This window comes from Mastacembelus armatus, chromosome 7, assembly GCF_900324485.2.
Source record: "Mastacembelus armatus chromosome 7, fMasArm1.2, whole genome shotgun sequence".
Lineage (NCBI taxonomy): Eukaryota > Metazoa > Chordata > Actinopteri > Synbranchiformes > Mastacembelidae > Mastacembelus > Mastacembelus armatus.
Window position 1 is genome coordinate 24,592,345 of NC_046639.1, and position 27,399 is coordinate 24,619,743.

Sequence of the window (27,399 nt, forward strand, 5' to 3'; positions counted from 1 at the left end):
ATCAGTGTTGTAGGTATTGGGTAATAAAGCCTGGACACATTTAAATTCTAAACTGATGGTGGGACCAGAGCAGCAAAGTCAACAAGCTTCAGTCTCTGGGGACCATTAAAGTCTTAAGGAAATTTGATCCATAGTTGTTGAGATAGTCTGATCTAAGCTGAAGCAGCTGGCTGTGTGAGAGATGTGGTCATGGTTTGACGCAATTAAATCACGTTTATACACACGCTGAGCAGAGTGAACATTTAGGTCACAGTAACAAAGGCCATATTTTTATGTGATGTTTGGCTTTATTAGCTAGAACACAAACCACAAAGCTCTTCAGCAAACTGAAGATTGTTTGTGTTTGGTTTGAGATACAGGTACAGGCATAAATATTGTCCGTACTTAAACACAGCGTATCTTTTGTGCTATCCCCTGAAATATATACTTAATTAAAACAGTGGGCTATTATCAAACGTTTAATGGGCTATTATCAAAATGTTCTGCAAAATGTTTACTTTCATTGTATTTCATATTATTTTATATTCACTGGTCCACTGGGTTTGGCACTGGGTTTCCCTTGGGAAACTAAATCATTTATTAATATAATATTATTAAGTCAACACTAAACCACTAAAAGGAAAACTCAGACTCTCTCGGACTTGACCAAGTGGCTTCTTAGTATGTTAAACTTAAGGTGGGACACTGAGACCAGTGTTAAAAGTCTTGTTTTTTCTATGCCAAACCACCCACCTTGACCACTTCCTGATAACCTCCGTAAAAATGTTTAGGCTAATAAAACAGGTTGCAGAGTTTTGGTCAAGTAAAAGGTCAAATCTAACTTGATTGATACTTGAGCAGATATGTTCTTATGTAAATTCTACAAAGACCGAGTCTTGTCCATGCAAACTTACTTTCCAATACTGTATTTTAACAACAGAGCAGTTTCATTCCACTGAGCTTCTCTTCCCCTGTCATTCAATTAAAATAACATACTGGATTTTAGTATTTCTCTTAATTTTGACGGCTTTAACTAAAAACTAGTGAGTGTGCTTTGTTGCTGTTCTCTGGAGTGGCCTTTGGCAGTGGTTTGAATTTTAATAACCTCCAGTGCATGTTAATGTGAATTGGGTTATTTGTTAAGCGCAGAACAGTTATGATAATGATCTTAGGTTTTTCTGTAGCATCTTTTTTTTTTCTTGTTGTTATATCAGTGAGAATAACAGCGATAACATATGCAGTGTGACACAGTCTTGTATGTACATGGGCCTGAGCTGCATATCTCATGACATTGTTGTGATCTCTTCACCCTTTCCCTTTTCTCTTCTGGTGCACACACATTTATCTCGGTCTCTTTACCACAGTCTTTGCTGTTTATCCCTCCTGTCACTGATCCTTTTCCCATGTGCCTTTCCTTTAATCTATCTTCTTACTTCTTCACTTGTTCTCACCTATATGTCTCACTCTGTCCTCCTCTATTTTCCTTTAGCTTAATGCCCTTTGGCCTCCTCCTCTAAACCTTTTGTCCATGCTCCAGACACCTCATAATGCACATCTATTTACTCACCTTACGTTTTTTCTCTGCTCTGTCCTTCAGATGGCGTCCACAGCATTTCAGCCCAGTGCGTTCTCCGCGTTCTCATCATCACAGAGGACATGCTGGGCAGCAGTGTCACTGTCCGCCTCCAGAACATGTCCCAGGAGCACTTCTTGTCACCACTGCTGGGTAACTTTCTGGAAGGTGTGTCGGCGGTGCTGTCGGTACCAGTCGAGGACGTTTTTGTCTTTAACATCCAGCCGGACCTGGATGCGGCACCGGGTGGGATCCTGAACGTCAGTTTCTCTGCCGCATTGCCCGGTGGACACTTCTTCCCTTCTGAAGCCCTTGAGGAACAGCTGTACCTGAACAGACTGAGGCTGACATCTCTGACACAGATGGAGGTCAGTACACACACTCAGTGTTGCCATATTTAGCTAGTGTGGGAAAGTGCCTTATATGTACAAATACAAAATGGAAATATGTGCAAATGTTAACATGCATGTAAATCATAATTCATCTCTAATAAAAATATTTACCAGCATAAGCCACAAGCTCCCAAATACAGATGGAAAATCTGCATTTTCATGAGTTTGTGTGCTCATTTTGCAGCTTCATACAAATCTTTAAGCACAGCACAAAACATAATCTCAGCAGTGTTATCTCCACATGCCTCATTTTTAATAATACTGTGGAGTGGAGTGCAGCTCTGTTTACTCTCACTGACACATTTATCTTTAAAACTTGCCAGGATTTTAATACTTTGCATGCAGCAAGAAATCAGGGTTTCATGATACAAACAAGTTATAAGACACATGCAAAGATACATGCGTCCCAAGACCATCACCTGAGAATTGGATATTGAATGTGACCTATTAATAATAAGACACAGATGCTATAGCCATATGACTTTATGCAGCAACACACAGATATGCATCACTAACATGCTCACACAGCCTCAGATCATCTCCACACACATGAGAGAAAGAACTGTTTTGATAGAAGAGAACAGGTGAATGTAAAAATAGAAAAGATTTATGAAGGGGCAACAGAGAGCACAGCAGTGTCAGGAGATACATAATTTAAAGCTGGGTTTATATGACCTACTCTCTACGGGCACTGCCACATAAACACGTGCAACCTGAATGTCTGTTCTTGTACTGTCAAAGAAGACACAGAAGAAATAGTCTTGTGAAAATGTCTGACCCAGTGGCCTCAACAGCAACAGCAACTGTGTATGAATTTTTTGGAGAATCACTGGGAGCATACCTGTCAACACTCCCGTCTTTCCTGAGGGTCCCGTCTTCCCATTTTTTTTATTTCTCTTTGGAAGCACCTGTAATTTGTATGGCCCAAATCCCGTTATATGAATAATCACATCAATATATTATTACAAGGTCATCCAGTTGCCAGATCTTGTATAAACTGCATCCTACTCACACAATCAACACATCATACACATCATTTGTGACCTCAACCTGGCAACCTGCAGCCCAGTTGCGCTGCTTATATCTGTGCAGATAGTAGATGTGGGAAGTTGAATAAATTTTTATTATTATTGCAATTGATAATAAAAAAAAAAAAAAAAAAAAAAAGGGTTGTGTTGCACTTTTTAGCCCACACCTTTCCCTTAAGTCATATTCTGAGGAAGTATGCTGAACAATGAAAGCGAGTGTGACAGATTGGATTCACTGGATTTGGGAGTTTTCTTCATTGTGACAGACGTTGTTTTCCCTTTTTTTCTTTTATCACTCCAGGTTCTCCCGTTTGATGACAACGTGTGTCTGCGTGAGCCGTGCCAGAACTACATGAAGTGCATCTCGGTGCTGCGCTTCAACAGCTCTGCCCCCTTCATATCCTCTCCCTCCATCTTGTTCCGGCCCATCCACCCCATCGCGGGCCTACGCTGCCGCTGTCCAGTGGGCTTTACAGGAGATTACTGTGAGACGGAGATCAACCTGTGTTACTCCAACCCTTGCCTGAACGGAGGGGTGTGTGCTCGCAGAGAGGGGGGCTACACCTGTATCTGCCGTGAAGACTACTCTGGTGAGTAATCCCACGGCCCTCAGAGAGTATGCATGTGTTTGTGCTGCTGGGGAAAATATGAAGTGATGTAAAATCTTCCTAATTTAGCAGTACACATAAGGGCTGCAGTGAGGTGTGTGTGTGCGTGCATGCATAGGATGATGCAGTTGTTTTTGTGTGGGATAATAATATGCACACACATTACAGTGTAATTATATACATTTGTTTTAAGCAAATAAAGAATGAACCTAATTTGACCGTGCTAGTCAGCCACCTGTAGCGCACACACTGTGTTTGTCTTGCAGCTGATTTGTATGAGTTTATGGTTTAACTTTCCACTGCACCTGCTTTAAAAGTCCAATTACAATGTGAGATCTTGCCAATTACAGGATCCTTCAGAGCAGTGATTTTGGTCTTTGGTGCAATATCCACTTTAAAGGTCCTCAAGCAGAGAAACCGTTGACTGTAAACCGAGCTAAATAAAACCCAGTTGAGCTTTGCTCCATCACGGGGCTTTTACAGGAAGTGTATTATGCTCTCGAGTGCTTGGTTATCAAAAAAAAGGTCAAACATAAGGACCTAAAAAAACAACTGTTTGGTTAAATGTTGTATATCTACAATGTTATAGGTGTAACGGTATATTTTCCTATATAGTAGTAGAAATGTGCAAGGTGTAGAGAGCAGCAGCTTCAGCTTTGAATTTACACATATTTCCCAAAGGAACATCACCACCATCATCTCCAGTCAAAACTTCTTCTTCTTCTTTATTAACTTTTTTATTACTTTCTCTTTGACCAACGTCAAAGGAAAACATTGATATGAAGGATGCGATGTTGAATGTCTCTTCTGTCGAAGTTGAATGTCAGATACATTTTGTAAAATTGAATGTTGCTAATTTAGATGTTTCTAATATCTTTGGTACCTCACGTTAATCAGAAGGCATAAATAAATGAGCAATTTAACATTTTTATTTTTATGTTGGTGATTGTTTAGTGACTAGTGTGTATCTCTCGTCTTGGTGTAGTCTTTCACTTCACCCTGGTAAACTGAAGCTGACTGTGCTGCTTTGTTCACGTCCCATACTGACTCTCTTTTGATTCGCTCTGTTTTTTACTCTTTTGTCATGTTGAGCTGAACAACATGAAAACACACATCCTGCCTCATGGGAGATCTTCCTCCTCAGCTGTTATTTTATCTTTTACACACACACACACTAACATGAACACTCTGCCACTGCCACTATACCAGTAAACCCCACAGTCATTTTTTACTTTCCAAACTAATTTGTTCTCCGTCTCTCACACTCTAAGACACAGAAGGATAGACACTTCCCTCCTGCCTTTCCCAATACACCGAGCTCATTTCAGACTGTCTCCCTCTCTTCCCAGCTCCTTCATATGGCTGCATTGCTTCAGTCTGCAAGCCACTGAGCTGATGTAGGAGAGGTTAGATGCTATGGATGTGAGTGTGTGTCTGGAGGATAGTTCGCTTGCCTTTTATTTCGAATCAAAATAGAGCTGGGGGAGTGAAGCAACACTTTCCTTTCATGAGCGAGACAGAGTGTTTTCCAAGCTCCCACTGAGGCCGACAGAAAGAGAGATACAGCGAGAGAAAGAAAAGAGCAGAGGAGAAAATGGGCTAGAAAGTGATAGAGTGAGGAGAATAGAGAGAGAGAGAGAGAGAGAAAGAAGTGAGCATTATGAAGGAAAAATGAAAGTAATAAAGGGGAGTCAGCTCCTTTTTTGATGGATACAGAGAAAGATGAAAAGCAGGTAGAGGGGGAAATTGAAGAGGAAATAAAATCATGAGAAGGCAGATGAAAGAGAATACACATTCACTGTTGAATTGATGGAAATAACAGTGAAAAGCTGATAATCAAGGGCCAAATGTGGTCAGTTTAGTCATCAATCCAAGGCAGTGGTCCTGGGTTAGACTGTGAGAGCCCAAGATAGGCTCTGTCATGATTTTACTGTCTGATATCAAAGACCAAATTCTCACAACGTTTCCTCTGTCTCAACCCTGGCTGTAAACCAACCGACCAGCTTCACATGAAATGACTCGCATTGGCTGCTGGAACATTTTAAGCTCCACAAACATAAAACAAAACCACAAAAACCAAGACATCAGTACCAGTGCTACGGGGAAAGTTTGGTTGACAGATGACGTTTCTCTGCTTGTACTTTGTCTTTCTACATTTCTACATGTCTCAGAATAGACATCATTCGGTCTCATAGAGTTTGAAACAAAGGGGGTTTGTTTTGGACCCAACCTGCACATTGTGACATGGAATGAACATGTCGCAGTAATTACAAGGGTCTGTATTGGGTCTTAAAGTCTAATATAGAAAGGTTAAACGAGACAAAGAAGGGGAGTGAGTGAGGGAGAACAGGAGGAACAGAAAGAAAGTGAAACATGAGAGAGTAGAGGGGGTAGAAGAAACAGTAGTGTATGAGAGATGAAGAAGAGACGGATATGTCAGCAATATGAGAGCCGAGGGAGATGGATGAATTCAGAGAGAATAACATGGAAAGATGACTGTAGGGGGGAAAACGGGGTGAGAGACATCCAGGAAAAATGACAGTGAGAGATGGAGGATGAGAGGTGAGGGGTAGAGGGAAGGAAATCAGATGGGTTCTGGGTTGTGGTTTTCGTGCATAGGCGTCGGGTGCTGTGGTGTCTTGTCAACACCTGGGGCTAGTGGGAGGAAGAGGAGGAGGAATAAACAGGGATGAATTGGTTCTGCAACACACAGAAATCTCCCAACCAAGTTTGCTCTCTCCTCTCATTTGTTGTTTTTCAGTTTTCATCCAACCTGACATCATCCATCCCCTCACAGGCTCTTTGTGGCTTTGAATTGCTTTTCCCTGAAACTCTATGGATTGCTCTCACAGGTAGAAGCTAAGCCAGAGATTTTGACCAAGAGTATAAACTTTCTTTTTCCAGAAAATAATGTTCTTGAGTCTAGAAGAGCAGCTGAGTCAAATGGAATTTGGTCTTTCTTTAGGACACACACGGCAAGTAAAACTAGATCCAGTAACCGGAGCCCTGTTCAGACTAACATTATGGGGAGAGGTGGGAGATGTAAAATGTTCCCTGTGGTTCCTGGTAATTTATCCCATTGTTCTGGATGGAATAGTCAGTAATAGACTTGTACATGTTTCAGTGTGACTTATGCTTCTTGAGGTTTTTAGTGATTGGACCAGAGCAGACAATATTAACGGTACCACGACTCCCCAGGAGAAATAAATCCTGTCTGAACGTGGCTTCAAACAGTTTCCTCTGACTGAGAGTGTAAATGAAATTGACTCCCTTATTTGGTCGGGCAGGTTCTTAGAGCGTGTTTACGTTAAAGCAGCAGGTGGATGTTTCAACCAGATAAACTGGAGTCTGCAGGGATAATTGAGCTTCACTTCCTCCACCACTAAAGCAAAGACACATGAAGACGTTCACACTACATGTAACCGCAGCATAACCCTTCTCTTAACCACACTTCTAACCCTGCGATAAGTAAGGGTCGACATCTGGGAGGAGGGATACAGGTAGAAAATCCTGCTCTGTTAATGGCACTTTGATGGTGCGAACCCCAGAGATGTAATGCCAAGTAAAAAAGTGTGAAACGTTGCATCAGCTTGGGGTCATGTAGTGTCAATCTTTGCTTAATTTAAATTCTAAAAACGCCTTTAGTTTACTGATGATGTGTTTGGGGAATCCTCGTATTTATGCTCATATTTCAATCTGCCTATATTTGTTCATAAATCTTCCCAAATTTTTGACTTGTCATATAAGTGAAAACATAGTTGTCACTAATAACATTAACACTGGCTCTGCTATATTTTGGTTCTATTAATGAGATTTCCCATAAACCCTGTTGTTTCCTGTTCCATAGAGCATAATATGCTGATCATATCAGAGGTTTGCACATTTGAACTTGTTAATGTCTCGTGCCCAGACTGAGCTCGGTGAGAATGGGTGTAGCAGCTGTCATTGTGTTTCACCCCAGAGAATTTGTCGATTAGCTGTTTTCAACCCTCAGTCAATCAAATTTTTGCTGAGGAAATTAAATCCATGCCACGTTGTAAAATATAGGTTAAAGGCTTGTTTGTGCTGTACCCTTTAATCCATAAATCAAGCAGGTATCATTTTAGTAGTGACTGAAAGAAAATATTATGTATTATGTATATGTATTTCTCTAGCTTCTGCTCCTTGAGGGAAATAAAACCCTGAATTTTACCTGAGTAAAACAAATGTAGGAGGACAGTTGTAGTCCTATCTCCTCCTGGTACAAAGCTACACTTGGCTGAGGCTCTGAATTGTTTTAGTCATAAAAAAATGTAATATTCCTAAGATCTGGTGCTCACTTCTCTGAAAGGCATGCTAGCACTGGCACTGACGGGAATATACAGGTCATTAACCCTGAGAGGTGGAAAAAGAGCTCAGCTGTATCCAGAAAAGCTCCCAATGGACAGTGAACCTTAAAAACTGATGTAACTGTAGACAGAAGTTATGAGTTTGAAGGAAACAGACTGAAGGAAAATAGATTCAGAAGTGATAGAGAGATGTATACTTATGATGGTCGTAAGATATAATATGGACGCATGAGCCTCAGAGAAAGTTGTGAGAGAAGCATGGATGCAGACCAAATTGGTTTGTGAGCAGAGTGAACAGAGGGAGAAATTAAATCTCTTGGCTGCGCTGAGGCAATCTGTATTTTAGACCAAGTAGAGATAGCGAGAGAGCGAAGAAATGCGGTAGGTGGAGGTGAGATTAGTTTTGGGTGTGATAGAGGAAATATGCATGTTACCCTGAGAAATTGAATCCAGCAGCTATGGAGAAGAAACAGATCCCACATGCAGGGCAAACCAGCCTGATGTGGCTAACAAGGTGTGAGGCTTGTGAAGAATAACTCTGGTGTACGAGTTTAATGTTTCTGGAGAATGTGTGGATGGTCTGAACGTTAGAGACAGAAAGTAATGGGAAGAGGACTGTGCAGCTGAGAGGGACAGAGGGGAGAAATTCAGTAAGATTAAAGTATAGACTAGAAGGTTTAATTGTTTTGGTTTGGAAAAGGCAGAGGAAGGATGAAGAAATGAGAGTCTGGGTGATGAATACAGAACAGGCCTCTAAATGACACTGGACAAGCTGGAAGGTAGAGTGGCAGTATAGAGACAGGGACTGAAGGATAAGCACTGTAAATAGCTGAGATCTGAGAGAGCAGAAACAAACAGAGAGAGATTGAGCAGTACTACATGTAGAATGGGTTTCATGAGTGACTTTTACAGCCATGAGTGTGAACGGTTTCTTCCAAATAGTTGCCCTTAAAAAAATATTGGGGTCATGAGCCACATCTTTCCTTTTCTGTCTCATAGATTATGTTTCTCAGGAGCTTTAGCGAATATGCATAAGAAAGGTTTATGCTCTCTTTCTCACAGCAATGCAATAAAGAAAAGTCTGGTGGTTAACTTGATGGATGATTTAAGTCCTCTCATCTGGTTCTATTTTTTTAAGTCCTTTTCTAATGAAGAAGCTGTTCTGTTGAGGAAAACTAGTCCTGCAGATGGTACAGATGTCAGGTAACACACTGGACGGCTTTAGTCTCCTGTAGTCCCCTAAATACCTCTTTTACTTTACTCCTAGAGAAGACTCAGAAGGCCCAGGAAGGGGAATTAGTTTGATCGGTAATGCCAGAGCCATTATGACTCCATAAGGGTGCTGCAAGTTAACTTTACAATTGCAAAGTACACAAATAAAAATTTTATAACACAGCTGAAATCCAGACAGTCTGGAAAATTGTAGATTATTCTCCCGTTGGCACACTTAGACTACACGCCCCAGCAGTCTGGGACCAAGCAGAGAAAATGTTCAACTGACTAAACAGATGCCAAATGGCAGAAGTGAGCCATGAAATCACAGGTAATTATTAAGATAATCTGACCTAATCAGGTACTTTGCAACATATAATTCTCCTGTGAAGCTGAGATAATTGATGTTTTGAAGCTTTGCACATTTGTAGAGAGGAAAAAAAGAAATAAAAACAAACGAACTAGTTAACACATCGTTTCTCTTTTGATATGAGACGCAATGTGAGAATTGAGAACCTCTGAGGAAACGAGCACCAGGGGCCAGCTGTTGGGTAATATGGTGAGAGTATTTGAGGAAAAATTGATGAATGAGATCCTAAAAGATGGAATAGAGATCAGTTTTTAAATTGTAGAAAACAGCAGGCTGTGTTTCATGAAGATATGTCATGAAAGAGAAAAAAGCCATTTCAAGAGACACTCTGGAAGTGAAGTATGAGAAAGAAATTAAAGTTACAAGAATCTGAAGATGGGAAAGGATAAAACTAGGAGGATAAGAGAGACGAGTTCTGTCCATGAGATAAACCCAAGCTGGGTGTGAGGGTGAGAGAGCAGAGCTCACTGCAGTGAAGGAGGATGTGAGATGCTGGTGCATGATGGTTTCTGACTTTTTAGTGACATTAATTTTAGAGGTCATTAATTGAGAAAAAAACATGTGTGTGTGTTCTGTGTGTAAGAATGACACCTAATTAGAAAAGGGCAAAAGAGAGTATTGTGTGTGTGTGTGTGTGTGTGTGTGTGTGTGTAAGACTACATTATTTTTGAATGAAAAAATAGCAAAGTGTTGGTGGTATCTGGGTTTATGTGTGTGTGAGAGAGGAGGAGGGGAAGCATGCAGGACACGCAAAAAAAAGCAAATTATTGGGAAAAAAGATAGAGCAGAGCAATGAGGAACGAAAACAGAGGAAATAGAGACAAATCCATTTAAGGCATGATTTGGAAATCTGCATTTTACATAAAAAAATGCACTACAGGGGACATTATTTGCTGAGTTGAGTGGTAAATGCATTAAATAAGGTGAGAAGAAGGAAAGAGAGTCTAAATTAGTTTTGGGGAGATAAGATGGAGAATGCAGAGGGAGGGAAAGGGATGGAAGTGGGAAAAAGAACAAATCGTTTAAGCACCTCAGGTCCCTCCAAGGTGTTTGTGGTGGATCATGAAGAATTAAATGCCAAATCTGTGCCTGAACTTTGAATATGCCCTTTATTGGAGATGTTTCCAATGTCAGCTGTTTCTACCTTTTCTGGTCCTACCAACTTAGGCAAGTAGAATCATGACTAGAATAATTATTGCTGGTGACAATGATATTTCCCATAATGAAAGGTCTGATTTTGAAGGCTCAGAGTAAGGATTATCTGTTGAAGCAGTGACATTCAAGGTATTTTGAAGTCTTTAATCAATAATGAATAGGCCAGCAGGAAAAAAAAAAAGAAAACATTAATTAATTCCCATTTCAATCCACAGCTCTTAGGTGAATATTTGGAGTTTGTGATGATTGGTTTGCTAATTCATCCATTCAGGTGACAATTCAAACCACTGCAGATTAGAGGGTGCAACAAGATGACAAAGCTAAAAACGTGCCAGTCAAACCTCAGCTGAGTAGGAAACCTGATTGAAAATGCTGTTTATATTGGTTTCATGTACTCATTTTAAAAATGTAAGTCCTTATCATCAATTTAATGTTTTTGTCTGTTTTATCAATACAACAACTTTTCCACCTCAGCTAAGATTTGAATATTTCATTGAATTTCCAGTGTTTCTATTAATATTTTTGCATAAAATCAGGCAGGTGTTTTTTTTTTTTTGTTTTTTTTTGTTCAGACACTTTCAGTATTGCAGACGTTTCTCTCATTGTTTCATGCAAAAGTGGGCAAAAAACATGAAAGTTACTGAACGTACATTTACTTTTCAGCCCATGACTGCAGAATTTTTATGACTCACAAAGTGTTATGAGGGAAACTGAGGCAAATGAAAGTGGAAATGAGGGAAAGAACACGGCAAGAAATGGGAAGGGAGGAACAATAGTGAAAAAGCCAAGAGATTGAAAAAATGGCACAGAAGCTCTGATGCTGATGGAGACTTGTATGGAAGGGTAATACAGGGAAAATGAAACGGCAATAGAGAAGAGAGATAATGTGTGAGAGGAGTTGGTGAAGAACCAACAACCTTAAAGTGCGTCATGCTCTAATACTTTCACATACAGAATCTCTGGGAAGATGCAGAATCGTTTGAAGCTGTAATCTGAACATCCAAACTCTGTTTGGGTAATTTAAGTGATCTCTATTCTAAGGTAGAGCACAGAATAACAAACTGTAGTGATAATGTCATTGAAATACAAAATCCTGGAGCAGCTCAATAGACGGTGAATAATGAAACAGATAACAAAATTGTGTGACAGCAGCCAAGATTCATTCAAGTAGATATGGGAACACTGATTCTCAGATGGAAAACCCTTTTTTCAAATCTACCTCGGGCAGACCTTCATTCACAGCAGACATTTTGGCACATCAGAGCAGGAGAAGCACAGGTGTAGGTGTATAATACTGATAAAGAGAGCGCTGCTTTATGTGGGCCAGTTTCAGCGCTGGAGTAGTTTGCATGCTGGCTCACTGGCATGGTTTGCCAGGACACCTGATGGAACTGAACCATTGTTAACAAAATTTGTTTCCACTCTGCTTCTGAAAGCCTCGTCAAGCCCCCAAATTAGTAATAATCAAACAAAACAGGTATTCATCAGACTGAATGCTGTTCTCACAGGGTATGTCACAGGGATAGTTTTCCTGAGAGGCAGCTATCAAAGACTGGTGTTTCTAACAGTACATTTAATAATATGGCTTTAATCCTGCGATATATTTATTGATTTTATTGTAACAAAATGCATTTATATGATGAAATATCAGATTGATACTTCACTAAATCACATTTCTTATTCAAGATCTCAAAATCAGAAGAGCCCTTGAAGGCACCTACTCCTTGAGGGTGTGTTCAGGGGGAAAATGAGCACCAAAGAAAGGGAGTGAGACCCATACAGAGGCAAAACAAGAGCAGGGAGAACAGTCAAGCAACTGGGAGAGTACTCGCCTCTAGGGATGTACCATGTGTTGCTGTGGAGGAGGGGGCGATGGGGTAGGGCGGAGCAAACTAAAATGCCGGGGGTGGTTGAAGGATACCGGCTTTGATGAATAAAACATCTGCATGAATGAAGGGGTGGTGAATGCATTAATCCGAGCAGAGAGGAAGAAGAAGAAAAGAAAAAAGAAAGCGCAAGATAAGGAAGGAGGTCGAGAGAGGAAGGAGATAGGAACAGCAAAGCCAGCGCCTTATATATGGAGATGGGAGGTAGATGGAAGATAGAAAAGGAAGGAAGGAACAAGTAGCTAAAGGAGGAGGATTGAAAGGACGAGGAAACATGCGTGGTCTGAACGAAAATGTTATCCTGCTTTTAAAGTGTAAAGGCAGTGTGAGAGCTGAGAAGAACTTTTCAGACTTGAGAGGGTGTTTTTAAGTTTGTGTGAGGACGGTGGTGTGTGTTTTTGGATCATGTGTATGTGGACGTTGATGTGTTGGTTTAGTTAGATGTGTCAGCAGCAACAGAACAATGTAAAGTCTTCCAGACCAAATAAAACTCTTTAAATCTGCTTTATTACATTACATTACATTATATTTCTAGCAAAATGTAATTAAAAGAAGAAGCACACAGCTGAACAGAACTGCCCCTTTGTAAAACACGTCATTGGGCTCTGGGGCTGTGATTACAGATGTATCATTACATGAGCAGCAGTTAAATGTTGAAGCTGGTTGTAGTGGGGCTAATCTATTGACTCTTGCTGGGTGCACTAATTAAATGATTATCTAATTACTTGTTTACCTGGACATCAACAACAGTTACTGCTAAGCAATTATTATTTATTTATCAAAATTCAGTGTCTCAAATGTGCAGTGTTGTTATTTAGCGTATCTTTTCTCTGGTTGGACATGAGCATAATAAGTTCCTGTGTGTGTTTGTGTAAGGGTGTCTTTGTGTGACTGCATGTATGCATTAAGTGGTAGCTTGTCTGTCTGAATGTGTGTGTGTGTGCGTTTCTTTTCTAGTGTGTTCATTAAAAAACAAGTGTGTGTAAAATTTTAACATTCTACCTTACAACTAGACGCTTATTGTTTGTATATCGATGGCATGACCTTCCATATGAGTTTGCACATTGAGGAACTGCCTATTAAAAGTGAGTCTGTGTGTGTGTGTGTGTGTGCGTGTGTGTGTTCGTGTGTGTGTATTTAAGTGCCTCGGTGAAGTGGACGCCTTCATGCCGTCTGGGCAAGAGATGAGAATAAAAGCCTACCGTCGAGTCAGTCTGAGATCACGTCTGCTGCACTTCCTCTCATTAAAGTGTGTGTGTGCTTTGTTTTTGTGTGCTGTTTTTATTTTTGATAGCATAGGTGTGTGTTTTTCTCAGTCCGTCTTCCATCATCAGTTCATTTCCTGCCACTCAACCTGTGCGCAGTTGGGTGAATATGATGAACCAACATGTGCATTTGTAGTGTGTGTTTGTGTCTCACCACACGCATAATTCATGAGCATTAATGTGTATTTATTTATATTAATATTAATGAGAGGGTCTGTATGGATGAATGGATGCATCAGACAAAGGCAGTGAAATTGTGCTGTGTTAGATTGTGTGTGTTTCCGTATTTAATTGGTTTGCTGTTGCTCTTACGCTGAAGTATATTTTTCATGTGAGAGGGGAGAGAGCATGAGGGAAAGCCAAACAAGGACAGACAGATGTGATCATCTGAATGTCCTTGAGCTATTGTTAGCTGAGCTGGGTGTGACTGGGTATCGAGCTCAGTCTGTGCGTGTCCTCGGGGTGATTTGGTGATGTGGGGGAGTACGTTTGTCAGCCAAGACCGGCAGATGTCGGCTGCCTGTTGGCATGAGGAGGGTAGTGGTGTGAGGAAAGGGAGTGACGAAGAGTACAATGGACATATATATACACGAACGAGATGAAGAAAATTTGTAAACTTAGGAACTAGAGAGACTGTTGATAGATGTAAAGTGCTTTGAGATGATTTTTATAATGATTTGATGCTTTTCAGATACAATTGAAACGAACTGAATAGACGGACAAGCAGAACTATAGGATTAACTAGCAGTCTGAGTTGAAGCAAAGGGGGCAGGAGTGGGGCAAACTTTGCAAGTGTATGGAAGCAGACTGGCAAAATCATACAGGAATCAAAAAATTGAAGCAAGGAAGACTTTAGAGTCTGCAGGGACACACCTGTGAGTGCATTATATATTTTGAAATTCAGCAAGGTTGAAAGTCTGAGTCTAATTAAAGACTTTAAAGCCATGATAAAATTCACCGTTTTCTGTATTGGTAGTTGGTGTCTCTCGCCTGGTGAAGGATAAAGATGGAGAGTTGAAGGAAAGGGCAAACGGGGCAGAGGACTTTTATGCAGATTCTTTCACAAGCTCTTAATGCTTTACCGCTCTTTACATCCCACTGCCTGGTTGTGTTTGTGTTGTATGAGTCACAGGTCGACAGTATCAGAGTATCTATCCACCGTGACGGAGCTTTTACAGCTTTGCCTGAAGTCTGTCTGTGTGTGGGACTTGTGCATGACTCGCCCTCAGGTGTGTCTCTGTGTGTTTTGATGCTGTGAATGAGATTTGTCAGTGTGTGTCCACGTCTTGTGTGTGTGTGTGTGTGTGTCAGTTAATATTTGTATTCAAACAGTCATGAGGAAGGTGAAGGCCGCTATTGACTTACAAACAGCAGAACATCATCCACGTTTGTGTCTGCTTGGCTGGTGAGATGTGAAGACTGTGCCGGTGGGTACTTTGGCATCTGAAAGCAGCACCAACAAAGTGCCAGCAGAGACTGCTACATGATAAAACCCGACAGCCTTGAGGGCAGGGGCAATGAGCCGTGTGTGTGTGTGTGTGTGTGTGTGTGTGTGTGTGTGTGTGTGTGTGTGTGTGTGTGTGTGTGTGTGTGTGTGTGTGTGTGTGTGTGTGTGTGTGTGTGTGCTAGAGGTCAGTGTGTGTGTTTATTTCTTTGTTTGACATGGGAAAAAATATGTTCATCATTTGTTATTAATGTGCACAAATGTATTGATGATTTTACTCTGTGTGTGTTTGTGTGGGTGGACACATTTTTGTTTGATGCCATCGCTGTGAGGACATGTCGGTGTTGTGTGGACACTTTGGATGGTCCTCGCAGGTTTAAAGGGCTTTTGTGAAGGTTAAGACTTGGGTTTAGGTTAGAATTAGGTTGTGGTTAATGTACTTACAACTATAGAAAGCCACAGCAGTGTGTGTGTGCGTGTGTGTGTGTGTGCGTGCGTGCGTGCGTGTGTGTGTGTGTGTGTGTGTGTGTGTAATTCTGGGTGTGTGTTTGGATCCGTCAGCAGGTTCTGAAGTGGGTCCTTAAGGAGCCATCTGTCTTAAGGCTAGTTTCAAACCCTGTCTGCTCTGGGTATGTGGAGGCCACTGGGTGTGGGTGTTTCTGTGCACAGCTGCTAAACATCAGACAATGTGTGTGCTCAGGGAAAGGTAAAACACATACTCCTACGCAGCTTTTTATTTGTGTGATTGTCCATATATGTGTGTGTGTGTGTGTGTTTGCGTGGGTGTTTCTGCTGCCTGAGAAACTTTTTGACTGGCAGCCAAATCTGTGTTTATTCTTGTGTGGAGATTTGTTTGTGTTTATTTTTTGTTCTCCGCACATTTCCAAAGCAAAACCTCAGTTGGCATGCAAATCCTTTCCCTTCCATTTCAGCTGCACACAAACACTTTCAAATACTGTACACTCAGTGTCTTATCACTGTCAACTCCAACTCTGATGGGGTTTTTTTTGTGGTCTTATTGTGTTAATTTGAGAGATGGTAAAGGTTAATCCTCTGAAGCAGCTCCTCAGGAATCAGCACCCTGCTGCTGTCATTGTCTAATCAAGGACTAATTAGCGTCTAAGGACTCTGGTGAATGTAGTTCACTACTTGGTGGGAAAAGAAACCTGCAGCACTTCTGTTAAGCTGCTGACATGGAAAAGCTTTGCAGACTGAGGGAGTTTAATAACTCTCAAACTCTCATGCTAAGGAGCCTTCATCAAAACCAACAGAAGGCTCCTGACTGACATAACCTAATCTTATCTTAACTTACTGAAGGTCCCCACAGCAGCAGTCACTGTAAATAACCTCTGAATTCATGTATAAATTCTCCATTGCTGTTTGTTTATGGAATCCTAATATTTTTTCAGACTTTGCTGTAAACACATCACACATGTGTGCTGACAGATACACACAGATACTGAGCAAACCTTTTGTAATATAATGTTTTTTGTAAAGCTCCTATTATTGAAGGATCTATGTTTGAGCGTCTTTCAGCAGTTTGCGAGGTAAGTAAGGTCTGTCCCTGCCTATAGTCTAATAACAGCAGCAATAATAAATATCCATCCATGCATTTCTATGCCACTCATCCTGTAGAGGTCATAATAATAAACAATAAAGCCATAATTTAAGAAGACTGTGACTGGAATTTAAAATCAAGTTCTGTGAGTGCAGTGAAACGTATGAAAATCCATCATCTAAATTCTCTGTGGAAGAAGCTTCCAAATGGCAAAACGATGCCAATATTGATGATAATCTGCTTTTTTTTTTTTTTTTTTTTTTTTACTTAATCCTTTAATGAATTCTTTTAATTTTTAATCCCCAGGTGACAGATGTGAGTTTGACCGCCGGCAAGGCAGGTGTGTGCCAGGTGTGTGTCGTAATGGAGGGACCTGCCGGGAGCTTTCAGGTGGGGGTTTCCGCTGTGAGTGTCCTGCAGGGGGCTATGAGCGCCCATATTGCACCGTCACTGCCCGGTCCTTCCCACCCAAATCCTTCGCCATGTTCCGCGGCCTCAGACAGAGGTTTCACCTCTCCATTTCTTTAACGTGAGTAGGCTGAGAAATTGGTTATTTCAGTTGAATCTTCTTGTCTTTGTTTTATTCTGGAAATTTTTAAATACTGACAAATCAAATTTAACATTTTGTTCAGATTTCTGCTGTTTTGTCCCCTTTCTTTCCTTCATCACTTCCAGCACCCACCCATCATCATCCAGTCTCACTCAGATAAAGATCCATAACCTCTTTGATTTTCAGTTCTCTCCCTCATGCAGTCTCTCCTCTCTTTAATCTGTTTATTTCATCTCTCTTAGAGATCGATCCTATTATTCATGCTTTCGCTCTCTGCTGCCTCAACTGCTCTTTTCAGTGAGAAGTGTGGATTCTCTTCTGGCTCCTTTTTCATCTATTATCTATTTGCTGGTTTCAGTAGGAATTAACTTGTTTTCCTTCCTTCCTTCCACTCACCATTTTCATCTTCCATTGTATCAGCCTTGTCGTCATCATTTTTTTTAGTCCTGTTGCAGCAAAGTTTCCAAAGACAAATGCAGCATTTCTAGTGACCTCCTGTTCCCTCTGTGAAGGGAGGTTCCTCCTGTTATGCAGATTCCCTTTTAAAAATCACACACTTGGATTTAGGTTATTTTTGCTTTCTGATGGTTAGACCTTATAACATCTGAAATTTTAGGTCAAGTAATCCATCCTTGCTTTAGGATCTTTGTCTTGCTCAGCCATCACCACCGTTTCCCTGCTTCACCTTCACCTCTTGACACACAGAGTAGTCATCTATGGGAAATGTAAAGTGGTCCGTAAGAGCAGCGAGGCAGGGATGGTTGCCACGAGTGATGTCATCAAATGATAGTTGCTAAGGTGACATTACTCATTGGGTTGTTGCTAGGCTGATGTGACCACCGTAGAGTGGTTGCTATGAGATACTGTGGCCATGGGATTCCTGTCAAATGAGCTTCTGTGCATTATTGGCACCTTAAGGCACCACATGTGATTCCTTCCATTGATTTGTGACCACCATTTGAGTAGTGATGGTCATGAAGCGTGACATGTAAAGCTTCCACTGACTTTCATTTATGAATGTTTAACATTTTTTACTGGCCAGGAAGTAGTTTTTCCTAAAGGAATGGAAACCTTTCTTGTACTTTCATGGAAAATAGGTTCACTGCAGCCAAGCTGTTCCTGAGAAAAGCAGGGGTGAAACAGATACTGAATGGTCTTTTCAGCATTGCCCTGCTCCACATTCAGACAGACACCTTAACATCTGGGAGCTTCGCTGGTTTGCTATAGTTGTTACAGAATTACCTTGAAATGCATTGCACTGCTCTATGGAAGCACATTAGTAGATTTTGCCATTCAGAGCACCGAAGCTCATGATATTTAAAACTTCCATCTTCTCCCTGTTGTTGCTGGGTACTGTCTTGTTACCTGATGATTGATCTGGCCTGGTGACTAAGTCTGCAGTGACCGATCGCAGATACACATTACTCTGACAGACGTTCAGCCTTCTTTTTCCCCGACGTCATTGTTTTATTTGGCATCCTGCTTGCAGCTGTCCCTGGCCTGATTTCCACAACAAGGCCAAACAGGACTTAATCAATATGCACTGTCTTTCCCCCATACCTTATTATTTTGTCCACTGCAAAAAATGCCCATCACCCCAAACACTGCTTCCGCAGTATAATGGGTAATGTGACTGTTCTGTAAGGCTGTGACAGTATAGGTGTGGCCTTACTGCAGAATTAGAATATATTTCCAATCTAGGTTAGGGCTGTGTACGACAGTGCTGGTGTTTGTCATGGAAATTTTTCTCAGCTATGTTTAAAATTGTCACTAGGTGCTGAGCTGAACAGGTCTAAGGAATACGAATTGTAATTATCCATAATTTGCCTTCATGTGCTTGTGCGTGTCTATTTATTGGTTTTTCACATGCAGTCCTTTGGAGTTATTTCCATTTCAGACACATTGTACAGTGCATATAACGCAAGGATGCCCAACCCTGCTTGGTATTTTTTCCCCTCCCTCAGTTTCTCTGCCTCTGTGCTTCACTGACTCCACTCATTCTTCATTTACTGTGGGAAAGCTAAGGTTAAACACCGCCTAGTCTGACTTTTGCATGGACACATCTCAGCTAATGAATAAACCTGGGTTTATTTTGGAAAATAGTTTCTCAGTGCAGTGCATTTCCTTGTGCTCTAACAACATTTATGTCTAGTGGATGATTAAGACAAGGATATGAAATGAAAATGCTGTTCCTCAAAGTAGTGACAACAGAATAACCGGCTTTTACTTTTTAAAAGAAGATGTGAACCTGTGACTACTGTAAAAAATATAAAAAACAAACGGGTGAGGATATTCATCAGTATACTGTGTTTTTGATTGTTTTGTTTTGTGTGCATTTTCTAGTTTTGCCACAATGGAGAGCAGTGGTCTTCTCTTCTACAATGGACGCTTCAATGAAAAACATGACTTCATTGCCTTGGAGATCCAAGAAGGACAAGTGGTTCTCAAATATTCCACAGGTGCTGTAGCTGGTGTTCTGGGATTGTTTGTGTGTTCTCTCCTCTTTACTTGGTATTCCCACAAGAAAAGATCTCAAAAACGGTGTGTCAAGAGACTTCATGGGCTGGGTCCACTGAATAATAGAAGAGACAAACAGTTCACATTGCAGACATGGAGCACCATCGTCATTTTACACGGTTTTTATAATATTAAATTATGTAGTATTGGGATAGATTAGATGGTCAAGTCCGAATTGAGGAGGTATTTATGTATTACATACTGTGCATATAGTTTTCAGCATATAGTTTTCAGCTTAAATGCCATCCTGTTCCTCCAAAATCATTAAATGGGTTTATGTGGGAATGCAGCAAGGATCCTATCCTGTACTTGTTTTTTTTATGTTTTTCCTGGGAGACATGAACATGTTCAGACTGTGAAGACAAATGTTCCTCTTGGAAGAGTAAAGATCATACTACTACCTGCTTTTATTTTGACACAAACTTCATCCCTGCAGGTGAATCATCCACTCAGGTGAGTCCCTTCTTGCCTGGTGGGGTTAGTGATGGAAACTGGCATACTGTTCACATCCACTACTACAACAAGGTGGGTTCACGTCTCAGTTTGTTCGTGCGTCCTACACCCTCTTTTGATTTTTGATTTTACTTTGGATCTTCCATTTTGTACTACTACTGTCTGTGTGATGAGTTGGCTTTTGAAGTTTTTGAAGTGTTGTGATAGTAATTTTTACTTTTGATGCGTCTGCACAATAGTTTCTGAGCCTTCATGCCAGCAAAGCACTTTGAATCAAACTGAAGTGTTTGCGTGTGCATACTGTTATGTGGGTGTTTGCTTGTCATCACTTTATTCATGCATATTTGCTGCACATCTTCTTTAATTTTCTTCATGTTCTTTGATTTTCCTCAGCCAGCTACACGCTATGTGAGTATGACTGTGTCAGGGTGCACGTACCTCTTTCTTTTTTCCTTTCTCTTTCTTCCTTTTTCTTCTTCTTCTGCCTTTTTTTTTCAGAAAGTAAATGAAGAGTGAGTGTGTTTGTTTACTTGTTTACTCCATTTCCTTTCCCACAGAGAGTCTGTTGTTCTTTGTCTTACTAATTTTCGCCCTTTTATTCTTAACAAAATGTACAGTAGCGGTGTGCATTTAGTCTGATGTGTTGGAGCTGTTATTTTGGATGGTATCTGGTTTAGCGTATATACAGCGTAGATTTAGAAAAGGTTCTTGTATTTCTTGCATGTTCTCTGCTGTTATGGTGCTTCCTGTTTTCTGTTTCTGTGAACTCCGTACTGAGTCTCATGCATGTGTTCAGCCCAAGCGCAGTATGAGCGGCGAGGCCCAGGGACCGTCGGACGAGAAGATTGCTGTTGTGAGCGTCGATGACTGTGATACTGCCTTGTCACTTCGCTTTGGTACACAGCTCGGGAATTATAGTTGTGCTGCGCAGGGCAAACAGACCAGCAGCAAGAAGTGAGTTTATCTCTCCGTCTGTTCTCCATCTTCTTTTCTATGTTCATACCTTTGTGTTCTATAAAACTTAAGATCTTGAATACAAGATCTACTGCATATAAACAAAAGAAACAAACCTTTCTTACACGTACAAGTGTATTTGTTATATCACCTGTTTGTTAACATACAGCCATGTAGCTGCTGATGATGAGTCTGCTCAGGGATTTAACATTTAGAAACGACTTGTTTGTTTTTAGTGGAACATTTATATGCACATTTTTTTCCATCATGTATGGTTATTTTATTTTATCTTGTTTTGTTCCTTTTCTTTTGAAGGATATTTCCCAGCAGTTTCTGATGCTGATCCTTTCACATTATACTTTTTCTGCCCCAGATCCCCACAGTGTGCACAGTAACTAAAAGAGCAGTTTCTTTTGTCACTGTAAATGTCTGGAAATACTGAAAGCAGAATGACCAGATCAGATTTTAGTCCCTATATTCATCTGATGGGCCAGAATTCCAAATTTCCCAGTTGGACAGTAGTTTACATTAGGATTTAATGCAGGTTTAAAGCAGTACAGCTGAAGCTATGATACTATTGGTGCTGAGGACCTGTTCCTTTAATGAGGTGTGGCTGTTTGACGTTTTCATTCTCCTTTTTTATCTCTGGTTATCTGATGGTTTTGTACTTGTTGGCTCAATCTGCCTGGTGTTGATGTTAATTTCTTTTCATTACTCTCCACTTGTCTCTGTCACACACACACTACATGTGGAAGACGAGCATTAAAACTGACACTATTGCTTTTAAGTGAGTTTTCTGTTTGACCTTGTCAAAGTTTTGCAGTCCGTTCTACTTGGGGTGTGTGCCTACCAAACTAAATGTCTACATATATACCGTAGATTGCGTAACACACACACACACACACACACACACAGTGTATACACACACATGCACTACAAAGCTGCCTGTCATAGTATGGATGCTAGGCCTCTGTGAGCTCTAATCATGCTGCCTGTGTTCTGTCAGCGCTAAGTGAGGCTGAGAGAAGAGGAGGCAGATCAAAGAGGAAGGCCAAAGACAAACTTCAGTGCTCTCTTCTTCCATTTCTTCTCTATTTCTCCATTAACAGCTCAGCCCTCTCTTACTCAGTCTTGACATCCTCTTTTAATGACGCTCTGTGTTGATATTTGTGGTAACTCGCACTTATGCTCTTGTTTATCTGACTCAGACGCCTTTGTTCTCTCTGTTTTTCTTCAATTCGTATTCCACTGGTGTTTACTGGCTCTGCACATGGCATGTGTCTCCAAAGCTAGAAAGACAAACCTCAACTCACACAGGAGGAAAAAAGATAATGTTTTCAGAAAGGCAACACAACACTTTCTCTTTGCTTTTTTCCACTCATGCAGTCCCATAACTGTTTTTTTTTTGTTGTCACCAACATAATTTTCTTCATATTCCCTGTTTCTTTCTCTCTTCCTGTTTTCCATCCATCTTATCATCTGCCTTTATGATCTCTCTCTCTTGATATTTGCCATAACTCACATTAAATCTCTTGTTTGTTCATCTGTCTCTCCGGCTGCCTCCACATCTCCCTTTTGTCCTATTTTCACATTTTTCTGCTCTTTATGCATTCAGCTACCATTAACATCTACCTCTCTACCTCTTTTTATTGCTGCCTCCTGTCACCCACCTTTACCTCTTCTTACTTATTTCTATTTGTTATTTGCCATGAGTCACATTTAATCTACTGTTTGTTCATCTGTCTCTTTTGCTTTCTAAGTTCTCTGTTTCCAATTTTACACTCAGTGACATCATTATCATCTAATTTCTCCTTAACATCTTCTGGTATTTATCTCTGTTCCCCTTGACATTTATCTCTGATGACACATTTAATGTCTGGGCTTTGTTTAACTGCTTTACCTCTCTCCTACCCTCTTTTCATGCTGTTCTGTTTTTTTATCCTCCCTTCCTTCAGGGATAATCCTTCATTCTTTCCTAATCTTCATTCCCTTTGAATGTCATTTACACTTCTTTCTCTCCTCCTGCCTCAGGTCTCTGGACCTGACTGGTCCGTTGTTTCTGGGTGGAGTTCCCAATGTACCAGACAACTTTCCATTTGGCTCCAGAGAGTTTATCGGCTGTATGAAAGAGCTGCACATTGACAACAAGCCGCTGGACTTGGCTGGATTTATTGCTAACAACGGGACAATCCCTGGTCAGAAGTGCTAAACATATTTATCCCTTTTAAAACCATAAACATATGTATCTAATATTTGGGATTTCATCAAAGGGCCAGATTTTTGTTATATAATACAGATGATTGTAATGCGGCACTTTTTAAATGTGAGATGACATGAAAATATAGCTATGTTTATCTCTATGTTTATTGAGACACAACGAGGTGATGCAGTTTTGTAAAGCTCATTGATGATGTGTCTGTCTAGGCTGCAGTGCCAAGATGCCCTTCTGTAAGTCCAACCCCTGCCAGAATGGAGGAACCTGCAGGGTGAGCTGGGAGACTTTCTCCTGTGACTGTCCCCTGGGGTATGGAGGGAAGGACTGCAGCCATGGTGAGAGGCTATGCTGGATTCAGTTCCTCTGAAATGTATAGTTCTTTGGTTAAATTACAGAAATAAGGCTGTTGGGCTACTTCTTCTTCTGTAGCTCATATTCAGAAGTGCTACGTCATTCACCTATTTAGAGACTCTGCACTTTTCCCGTCTGCTCCAGGATTTATTCCTCATTTTATCCTGAGTCATCACAGCTGTGGGCTTTTAAAGTATGTGGCTAACCTGAGTGCATAAATGAGCTCATGTTCATGGATGGATGTTGGTTGATGAGTGATGACATCTGTGAAGGTATAGACAGATGGGGCAATAGATCATTCTGTTTAATTCAGAATATTGCAGCATAAGGCGCCACACTAAGACTAATTGTGTCATGAGTTACTTCACTTAGCATGTGAGCTAGCTGTGAACACAGTATAGTCCATCTATTGGACCTAGAGTGATTTTCTACACATAAGTGGACCAGGGGGATTCAAAGTTTATATTTAAAAGTATATATGTTCAGAAATGTCTTGATTGTTAGCACGGATGTTGTAGTTTTGCAACCTCAAAGAAATGATTTGCTATTTCTGAGACTTATTTCCTTCTTGTGTGCTTGAAACAATATTATCATCATGGTAGAAGCATGAGTCAGTCATATGAAAACAGTGTTTGATGCAATTCAGTCATCGATCTGCTTTTATCTCTCTCAGCTGCTGGAATGACTACAAGTTTGATGAACGTGTCATCTTTTAGCTCAATAGCAGCAATTCACAGAAACTTTGAACTCGATGAATAACAGCGACTGTTTAGGACATTTCTGCCTCTACTCTTATTCACCCCTACTCTCTCACCTTTGACCTCAGTAATGCCACACCCTCACCGCTTCCTGGGGAACAGTGCCCTCTGGTGGGACCTGAAGAATGACGTCACCATCTCCACACCCTGGTACCTCGGTCTGGTGTTCAGAACCAGAGCACGAGAGGGGACGCTGCTGCAGGCCCAGGCTGGCCAGTACACCAGCCTGCTGTTTCAGGTGGGTGCACACACACACACACACACACACACACACACACACACACACACACACATACACACACATACACACATACACATATGAATTTGTGCTGGTCCACACAACCATAGAAAGACGAGTATATGCACAGAAAAATAGAGATTTTTTTTTTTTAGCCTTACATTGTTGACTCATGTCTCTTTGCTCTCTCTTTTTTTCTGGTGTTTTTATTGTGCTCCTGTGTTCCTCCACTTCTCTCAGTTGATAAATGGTCAGCTGGTGTTCTCAGTGAGCCGCGGTGCAACCAGACCGGTGCGTTTGAGGTTGGATCAAGTTCTGGTGGCAGATGGACAGTGGCACGACCTCCAGCTGGAACTGCGAGATGTTCGCAGTGGCCATGAGACACGCTATGTCGCAACACTACGGCTCGACTTTGGACTCTATCAGGTAACAGACGAGATTCAAACCATGAATGGACGGTTTTTAGCACAGACCCAATGTTCCGGCAATATGCACACAATAAGGACACACATCGTTAATGTGGATTTTTAATTGCAGCAGGTTTGTCTTTAAAAATATTACAATAAGAACTATGGATGTGTGTAGAGGTCCGATTTGCAGTAATGTAATGTATAACAAAGTTGTCATCATATCTGCTTTATGCATCAATAAGGTTTGGGTTCCCTTAAAAGTTAATTTCCTGGTGTCATTTTTCCAACACTACCCATAACTCTTTCATAATCTTAATTAACCATGCAGAGAAAGAGGCAGTTCTTCTCTGGCTCCGATTCTTGGGTTGATTTAATTTGGCTGTTTGAAATCTTACCGTGTGTCAATGTTAGTCTAATCAGTAGAGAGCCCCAGTTAGAATGGCACAGCATTTAATATGAATGAAGATGAGAATCCATTTTAATATCCTCTAATCCCAAACATCTCCACATACACAGACTTTAACCTCAATTCCTGCTCAGAGCCAGCGTGGTGAAGGACAACATTCAAAAAGAGATTTAAATTCATTTTGATTTACATTTAATTTCACTTTCAACCTCTAAATTAACATGGGCTGCTACGGTAATCAGTGAATTAATACTCTATAGTGTGCTAAAGTGTACTGATGATATTGGTTTGATTTTTCCATGAGGTGTGTTTATAGCATGTGACAGTAACATGCACACACAAAAGCAAAATACGCTTTCAAACTGTTTTATTGTATTTTTTTTGTTGTTCTCATGTTGATTTAATTTTTAAATTGTCTGCCAGAAAGTTGTCTTTTATCTGTTCGGTGAAGTGCATTTAGTAACACACGAAGCAAATGGTGCTGAAAACATTTTTAAATGTGCAATAATTTAATAAGGTACCTGTCAATTAAACAGTAATTACCTTTGAAATAGTTTGGCATGTTTGCAGCTATTATCAGCCTGATGTCACTCTCCTTTTCAGCATCTTCCACTGCTGTTGAAACGGTGATAAATGGGCTCATTGATTCTGTTTTCATGGTTGTTGTGAACAGTCTATCAGTGTTGAGCATTGACCTTCTCACCATTGCTTGCATGTTATTGTGTTTTTATGTTTTTATTTAAGTCAGTCATTGAGTGTGCAGCTCTAAAACCATTTTACTTCCCCTGCACACTCCCTAGGACTGAAATAAGCCCCATAACAACCTGACTGCTCAGTGGTAAATGAAAGTATAGAAGAATCAGAAAAAAGGAAGAAAAAGTATTTTCATTGAGTATAAAAGTCTCTTTAACTTATTTAATGTTTATAGCGTAAATGAATAAAAACTGATCCTCTCACTGTAAAAGTCTTTACAGCAGATAATTTCTTCTCTGACTGATTTTTCATAACATATGCTGCATGTCTTGAACTACCTTGACATTTTCATATAAAATAAATGAAGGAGTTCTTTCATGAGGTGAACTAATGGTATTCAAATGTGCTCCTTGTGTATGTTTGTCCCACTATTCCATTTGCACACAGCTATTAATAATAGTCTTTGCTCTTACTGTCTCCGTCTGCCCCCTCTCCACCTCCTTCCCTCTTTCTCTCCCCGTTAGGGAACAGTGATAGTGGGAAATGAGATTCATGGTTTGAAGGTGAAACATCTGCATGTGGGAGGAGTGCTGGGCTCTGGAGAGGTACAGAATGGAATACGAGGATGCATACAGGTGAGGATGGATGGGTTGAATATTTATGTTTATTGTTGGATGAGTGGATGGTAGCCTGGGATGGAGAGATTTCAGTATAAGAACCGTCTCTCATGTTTTATTCTCTTTCTCTCCTTCTGTAGGGCGTTCGGTTGGGCGTACGGCCCGATGCCCCTCCTCTGCCCCACCCGTCAAAAGCTGTCAAGGTTGAGACCGGCTGTAATGTTGGCAACCCGTGTGTCTCGTCTCCCTGCCCCGCCCACAGCCGCTGTTATGACAAATGGGAGCGGCACACTTGTATCTGTGAACCTGGTGAGAAGAACATATTTGATATCTTAACGCTTTCCAGTGTTGAGCCAATTTGATACATGGGGTCAAAGGACGGTGTCTCACAGTTAGTTATGATTAGTTGCTGTTAACAATGAATTTGCTAATTAGCTTA

The 27,399-nt window shown here is 40.8% G+C and overlaps 1 protein-coding gene across 1 annotated transcript in view; it reads left to right on the forward strand.

Moving 5' to 3' along the window:
* celsr3 (cadherin, EGF LAG seven-pass G-type receptor 3) overlaps positions 1-27,399 on the forward strand; it is a 77,245-nt gene that overhangs the window by 19,567 nt on the left and 30,279 nt on the right. Inside the window, 13 exon segments of the mRNA XM_026332789.1 lie at positions 1,577-1,920; positions 3,274-3,562; positions 17,105-17,327; positions 19,692-19,807; positions 20,302-20,390; positions 20,712-20,726; positions 21,115-21,272; positions 23,304-23,467; positions 23,697-23,822; positions 24,665-24,834; positions 25,075-25,260; positions 26,868-26,978; positions 27,101-27,269. Coding sequence (XP_026188574.1) covers positions 1,577-1,920; positions 3,274-3,562; positions 17,105-17,327; positions 19,692-19,807; positions 20,302-20,390; positions 20,712-20,726; positions 21,115-21,272; positions 23,304-23,467; positions 23,697-23,822; positions 24,665-24,834; positions 25,075-25,260; positions 26,868-26,978; positions 27,101-27,269 — 2,160 coding nt within the window.